The sequence below is a fragment of the Bacillus rossius genome, assembly GCF_032445375.1.
Source record: "Bacillus rossius redtenbacheri isolate Brsri chromosome 9 unlocalized genomic scaffold, Brsri_v3 Brsri_v3_scf9_1, whole genome shotgun sequence".
NCBI lineage: Eukaryota > Metazoa > Arthropoda > Insecta > Phasmatodea > Bacillidae > Bacillus > Bacillus rossius.
The window spans coordinates 12,207,656-12,215,334 of record NW_026962012.1 but is presented as its reverse complement, the minus strand read 5'-3'; the positions used below and the strand labels follow the sequence as shown (position 1 = coordinate 12,215,334).

Sequence of the window (7,679 nt, the reverse complement as noted above, 5' to 3'; positions counted from 1 at the left end):
GTTTGTCACCATACCCAGTATTCTTAAGTTCAAGTAAATAAATAAATAATTGCATGTTACTCAAGTAGCAGGGGGAAAGCAGGCAGGATGCCAGGCGTGTGCGAGTTTTTTTCTTCCTAACCTAACTAAAACTAAGTGTATTTGGGAGGGGTCTGGGTTAGGGAGGGACTCTTTAAGTGCGTCTCAGGCCGAAGCCCATACGCTCTGATCACGCAGGGTTTTGAACCATGCAGGAGAGGAAGCATGCATCATGTGCTAGGAGGAGTGCTGTCCGCATTCCATTGGGTGGCGCTGGTGCGTACGAGTCGGTATTATTTTCCGGGAAGCCTACAACTCACGTAGTTTCGGTTCCCTGCAAGAATTTACAAAGATTTCCGAAGTTTTGCCTTTTGGTATTAACGCCACTTCAGCCGCTAAATCATAAGTTTCCAATGAAAACAAGCATGTTGTGACTGACCTAACCTAAAATAACCCTTCGATTTTTTTAAATTTAAATTTTTGAGAGAAATCCGAAGTTGCACGAACGTGGTAGGGAACCGAAACTACGTGAGTTGTAGGTTTCCCATTATTTTTCACTCGTAGCAGACGCGAGCCCGCTCGTGAATGTGTGGGATGGGTAGAGGAAGAGGGAAGAAGGGGGCTGCCGCCTTCACGGAGAGGAATTTGATCAATTTCCCCTCTGCCTCCCCCCTCCAAGACCCCTGGGCGGCGGGGATGATCGATTGCGCAACAGGCCTCCCGCGCGGGGCAGCGGCCAGTAGTAGGCGCGCCTCGCTCCGGGACCATGCACCCCTTCAACAGGCAGCACGGCAGCCGGCTGCGGCCCCGGACCAGCCCAGGTGGGTCCCCTCTCTCCCCCTCACTCCCCCTCACTCCCCGCTCTCCGTGCCAGCTGCGTCCAGTACGACACGCCCGCTTCCCGATCACGGGCCACGCGTCGGGGTGGAACATGATTAGACCGGAACATTATCATAATTTTTATTATCTCTATATCTATTTAAATTTTTATGTTTAATATTTTTTTTTTTAATATATTCACGGACAGTTAGTTTTTCCTGGTGATGGATTTGGATTAAACAGGTTTATAACGAACACGTGGATTACAAAAAAAAAAAAAAAAAAAAAGTAGTGTGGTGGCATTGTGTTGGTCAGAAACATGTTGTGCATGTGTTAGTTGCCGTCGTGCCGCGCGGCGCGGCGCGCCCTCCGTGGCTCTAGAGTCGGGCGAGCTTCCTGGCGGGAGCCGCCACGGGTCGTCCCGAGGTCGACACGCGACCCAGTGTTAGTGCTCGTCCGCATCACTGGACGAACGCCCCGTGCTTGTGGGAACACCTCGACGAGAACTGCGCTCCCTTATATCGGACGAAATGTTTCAACGATCCGTTTCTGACGTGTAGATATCTCTGGCTCTCGGGGGCGACTGAATTGCGCCCCATTGGAAAGGGCGCCTTTCAGGTTTTTTCAAGCACCACATACAATTATTTAAATCCTGATAGGCTGCCTTTCCAGAACGAGTTATTAACTGAATTTTAAACCGAAAAGAATCCTGAAATGTGCCCCATTGGAAAGGGTGCCTTTCAAGATTTTCTACATAAGCAAAAGAATAAGTAAAATCCTGATAAGCTGCCTTTCCAGACTTCCTTTTAAGACAAAAATTATCCTGAAATATGCCCCAATGGAAAGGGCGCCTTTCATGTTTTTCTTCATATACAAAATAATTTACAAAATTCTGATAGGCTGCCTTTCCAGGGCTTGATTTTTGCTTTGTTGTTTGCGGGAAAATATCCTGAATTGTGCCCCATTGGAAAGGGTGCCTTTCAGAAATTTTTAGTTTTCATTAGATCGTTGTGGCCACTGAATTGTGCCCCATCGGAAAGGCCGCCTTTCTGTTTTTTTCCTTGTACGCATACAGTTTGTAATATCCTGATGGGCTGCCTTTCCAGAGTTGGCTGTTCGCTTTGTTTTAAGCGAAAGAAAACCCTGAATTGTGCCCCATCGGAAAGGCCGCCTTTCAGGTTTTTTCCTTGTACGCATACAGTTCGTAATATCCTGATGGGCTGCCTTTCCAGAGTTGGCTATTCGATTTGTTTTAAGCGAAAGAAAACCCTGAATTGTGCCCTATCGGAAAGGCCGCCTTTCAGGTTTTTATCTTGTACGCAATCAGTTCGTAAAATCCTGATGGGCTACTCAGACAGTTTATACTCTTTATTTTATTCCAAGACAATTTTGAATTGTCCCCTATTGTTGAATGATCGGCGCAGTAAAAACCCTTTTACACACAAAATGAAATCAATGTATGTCTATACAAATTATTATTCAACTTATGGTGTACGACAAAACAAACAATTTTAGTTTCCTTGTAATATTTTATTCAAGCACTAGCAGCGAAACCCGGCGTTTCTCGGGTTAAGATGCATCGCATGTTTAATGGTGTAAACAATATATAAAGATACGTTTTTTAACATAGATATTATAGATTTCTATTTTCGATATTGAAAGACTTATTCGGCCATTAAACATGCGGTGTATATAGATTATATCTAATAGAGTAAACTAATTAACTAATTAAAATAATTTTAATAAAAAGTTTAGTAAATGAAAAATTCATGTTTTATTTACATATTATATTATATTATTCATATACATATTACGTGTTACATTATGTATTGACATAAATATATTATACATTTACATTTTTCTTTACCAGTCATTATACTGGCTCCGATGACGTTATTTTGTAGCTGTTTGATGCAGAGTCTCGTACCATTGCACAGTTTCGGCGAGTTCAGATTTCGTAATAAAATAACTAGTGAACCAATTTTTAATTTAAGACCGTGTAATTGCATTCCTGGAACATTTAATGAATCATTTCCTGGATGATGTTTATGTTGTTGACAATGTCGTTCTTTGTGGCTAGAATAATTCAGTCACGTAACCATTCTGAACTGGTATAATTTTCAACAATATTTGGATATACTTCATTAATAAGTTGTTCAGGTGTTTAAACAACATTACATAACTCATTAGATAATGTTATTTTGCCAGTATTTTCGTCTATTGGATAGGTGCCTTCTCCTATTTGTAAAAGTTTTTCAGAAAAATCTTGTGCCTTTTCATCTCCTGAAATGTGCGCCCTCATGTTCGTTGTTAAATTGATTATTTTTACGTGTTCCCATATGGACTACTTCTTTAAGCAAGCATTAATTTCAACTGCCGGCGTCGATTTGGGAATGACAGGAAGCGTTTGACGAAAATTACCTGATAGTATTAACAACACACCTCCCATTATATTCGTGTTGTCGCGTGAATCTTGAAGTGTTCTATTGAGTGCTTCTAGTGATTTTCTATGGGCCATTGTGCTTTCCTCCCATATAATGGCTTTGCACTGTTTCAATATTTGTCCACGTGCTGATGATTTTGTGATGTCACATACCGGAAATTCATAGTCAGCTACATTTAATGGTAATTTCAAACCAGAATGCGCTGTTCGTCCACCATCCATGAGTGTAGTCGCTATCCCCGATGATGCTAGGGCGAGAACAATTTCTTTATTTGCACGTATTTCAGCTAGCATTAAATTTATCAAAAATGTTTTCCCGGTGCCTCCAGGTGCCTCTAAAAATATTATGCCACCTTGCTGTTTTCTATAATAATCCATATTATATCATATGCCTGTTTTTGACTCTAAATTAATAAGGGCTTGTTGTGTTGGATGTAAAGCCCCAATTCGTCGATATTATAATTTGTTTCTTTTAAAAATTCACTGTTCATAGCATCCAAATGACTTCGTTTAGGAGATTGAACACCTAGTTGTACTAACGTTTGGTTAGATATTGTTAAACATTTATCTTCTATCAATATGAAAGCTTTGTTCAAAATTTCTTCATTGAAATCAATTTCTAAGTCCGGGTTTTGTAGTCGTAGTTCAGCCAAGATGTCATCGCTCATATATTCTCGATATTTAAGCCATAGTCGATTTGGATTAGAAGGATTACATGTAGTTAATATAATTGCAAATAGCTCACGAATTTGTTTCGCTGTTGCCGTTTGGACTGCTTCGTTCATAGCTAACTCCCAATGATTATCGTTTTCTAGTAGACCTAATCTTTGACATGCCTCTCGATATGTTTCACAAATGTAACTATTGATAGTTTTTAGGTCTTCAAATCATGTTGGGCCACGAATAGTGTGTAGTAATAAACGTAGATAGAAACATTCGGCGTTTTTTGGATGCACTGTGTAGACTCGTCCTATTGTGTTACTCTTGAATACTCCATCATGTCCTTCTACTGGCATTCCACGTTTTCGAGGATTAAATTGTTTGCTTGTTGTATTCCATGTATACTAACTTGGTACTTCTGAATAAAGTAAAGTCTTAGCAAATTGATCTTTCTGGCATAATTCGAAAAACACTGTTAAAGTTGTTCGTGTTGGTGCTACTGGCGCAACTTTTTGTGCCGTTTCTGTAGTGAAAAACACACGTTGACCATTTTCTAAGTGGACGGATAAATGGAGAACCGGCGGATCTCGATTGTGAATTGGAAAACTTAAAATTCGCCAAATCGCTTCGTTGGTATTGATGTAAAGACCCATTTGATACCGTACTATCTCATCATGTTGGTTTTCTTTGGTTACCGTAAAAACAGACATATCACTGCCTTTATTAATATATTTGCACACATATTTAATCGATTTGAGAGAACTACAGTAATCAACATTGATATGGGCATTAAACATTTTGGATAAAAGTGGATTGTATGGAATTACCCATTGATTGTTAATTTGAATTTGTTCATTGCCTCGTACTTTAATTTTAGCTGTAAATCCACCTTGTTCTGGTGGTCGACGTCAGTATTTCGGATATCCGTCTTCGCCGGTGACTGTTTCGTTCAAAAGTGGCTTCGGATAACGTTTCGTACATTTTTCATCTTTCATGCATGGAAACTTCTATTTAGTTCACCACATGGGCCATGAACCATGTTTTTCACTATTATATTATAAAGATCAGGATCTTATTCCGGGTTTGGAAACTCAGCCTTGATGATATAATCTATTTGATTCGGTTGAATTCTATTTTGAACCAAATTAAGTTGTGAGAATGTGGCAATCCTCGTTTCTGCCATTCAATTGAAAACATCCAGCAGGTAACAGTACCAAATATTTGATTTTTTACGATGGCGTCAATAAATTTAATTTGTTTTTGACGAAAAACTCGGGCAACAATATTATGTCGATCACTGGCCGCCTGTCCATATTGTAATTCGTCTTTTATTTCCACCCATGAAGAATTACATGTAAATGTTATAAATAATCTGGTCGGCCGTGTTTTCTTATATAAGTTATAGCATCTTGAGCATATTCATGCATGTGACGTGGACTTCCAGTAAACGTAGATGGCAAGATGACCAATTTTCCCATGTTATCGACGTTTCCATCATTCATCATAGCATCTTTTAAATGAATGTAGCCTATTCATCCGAACGCAACTTTCGTTGATTATGGCGAATAAATTCTAATCTTTCCATCTCAATTTTAGCATACATATCTACAATAAACTGCTGAAATAATTGCCGACAATGTAAAATATGGTTATATTCACCATTTCTCGTCATAATTCGATAAGCATAAAATTGCATAGCTGATACTTTTTTGTTAGTTTCGTTATCTGTAGCTGGAATTGATTTGTTGAATATTACAGTGATAACCATCCTAACCTTGCCAAAAAATTAGCGGATACTATAGTGCATCATAACTACGATGTGTTTCAGCAATACGTTGCAATTGATTACTTCGGCGTTGGATGATAATATCACGACGACTATATTCGTTATCAACAATTACTACAGCAACTTCATTCGTTTGAGGTGCATTGAACCTTCGTTCGTTTTGACCGCCTGGTCGTTTATCTGCGCGAATGACAGTCTTATGATTGTCTGCAACCATTTGGTCTAAAGAAGTTTTAAACAAACTGATTAGTTGATTATGATTATAAAGTAGACGTTGTAATTTTTGAATAATGTCTAGTTGTAGCCCTTGAATGTGAGAGCAATGTTGATCTATTTCAAGGTCTCCGTCACCAATAAAGTGTACTTGAAGAAACTTTGGAGTCTCATTAGACATCGGCATGAGTGACCCTACTCGGTGATAAATTTAACCTTGAACCTTGAAAACTGGACTGCAATTTTCTTCCTGGCATATTAAAGTAGCTCCAAATGAAGTCATTTGAAAACAACAGTTGTACCGACGTATATTTTGTAGAAAATGATTGGAAACTGGTGATTCTCCATTCATATATGCGAGTAATTCTGGTGGTGGTACATTTAATGCTGGTAAATTGACTTTACCACTTGAGCAGCACATACCAGCAGTTTCTCCCTTGAATTCCCGTGCATGACAATACTCGCATATCGTATCCATTTTTCCTATGACAATATTTGGATGGTCACTATATATTTTTTGGCAATCATAATGGAATGCCTGAAGTTCTAAACTCTCATGTGTAGCAGCTCGTTGTTGGCGTAGAGTGACCATTGTTGCTTTACTTTTTCTCTTTTCCAATTCACGTTGGTCAGCAGACTGACGATTTCGAATCGATTTGACTCGGGATCAGGTTTCTTCGTTAGTGTGTGCTCTTTCTTCTTCGGTTTGATTTTCTCTAAGTCTTTTCACTCCTTGACGAATATTTTAAAGCTGTTTTTCCCTTTGTTCTTCTGTTTCATTTTGACATGTTACATTTCTTCTATGTGAATCCACTTTAGATTTGGTAAATACTTTTTTCCGCTTTGGCATTTTGTATATATATATAACAACGATGTAATAAAGTTACACATAATAAATCTCTTGATTGTTACAATGATAACTCTGACAAAAAGTCACTGCATTTCGGTTTATATACCATTAGAGACCGAAATTTCTAGTATTAGAACAGTCCAGAACATTCAAATAGTTTGTTCTTTTTCACTTGTGAAAATCACTTGAATTTTTTCCGTAACTGTTTACTCTTGATTCCAATCGATCTTCACTCGACTGCAAACACGATTGATATTAGAACAGTCTAGAACATTCAAATAATTTGTTCTTTTTCACTTTTGAAAATTACTTGATTTTTTTTTGTGTAACTGTTTACTCGTGAATCCAATTGATCTTTACTCGACTGCAATCACGATTGAACTGACAAAAAGTCACTGAATTTCGGTTTATATACCATCAGACACCGAAATTTCCATTACCAGATCACCCTAGAATATTTAGATGTACATCACTTCGATTTCGTTCTTTTAGATCAATAATAACACTCGTACACATTTTGGAACTTTCCAGATCAATCCAAATGTTTTTAGAACTTTCTCGAACATTTTAAATCGTTTATAATAAATTGCACTCATTTTAGAATTTTCTAGAACTTTCTCGAACATTCTAAATCTATCATAATAAATTTCACTCATTTTGGAACTTTCCAGATCATTCGGGAAATTTCTAGAATGTTCTCGAACATTATAACTCGATAATAACAGTTTTGGACATTTTTGAACTTTCTAGATGAAGCCAGAAATTTGTAGAACTTTCTCAAACATTCTATATCGATTATAATAGTTTGCACTCATTCTAGAATTTTCTAGATGGTACCAGATATTCCTAAAACTTTCTAGAATATTCCAGATCAATTATAACCGTTTTAC

The 7,679-nt window shown here is 38.0% G+C and overlaps 1 protein-coding gene across 1 annotated transcript in view; it reads left to right on the top strand.

Annotated features, from left to right (window-relative positions):
- The first annotated feature begins 762 nt into the window (after positions 1 to 762).
- LOC134542693 (uncharacterized) overlaps positions 763 to 7,679 on the top strand; it is a 29,048-nt gene continuing 22,131 nt past the window's right edge. The window contains exon 1 of the mRNA XM_063387158.1: positions 763 to 839. Within this exon, the coding sequence (XP_063243228.1) occupies positions 785 to 839 (55 nt within the window). The 5' untranslated portion in view covers positions 763 to 784. The remainder of the gene's footprint in view (positions 840 to 7,679) is intronic.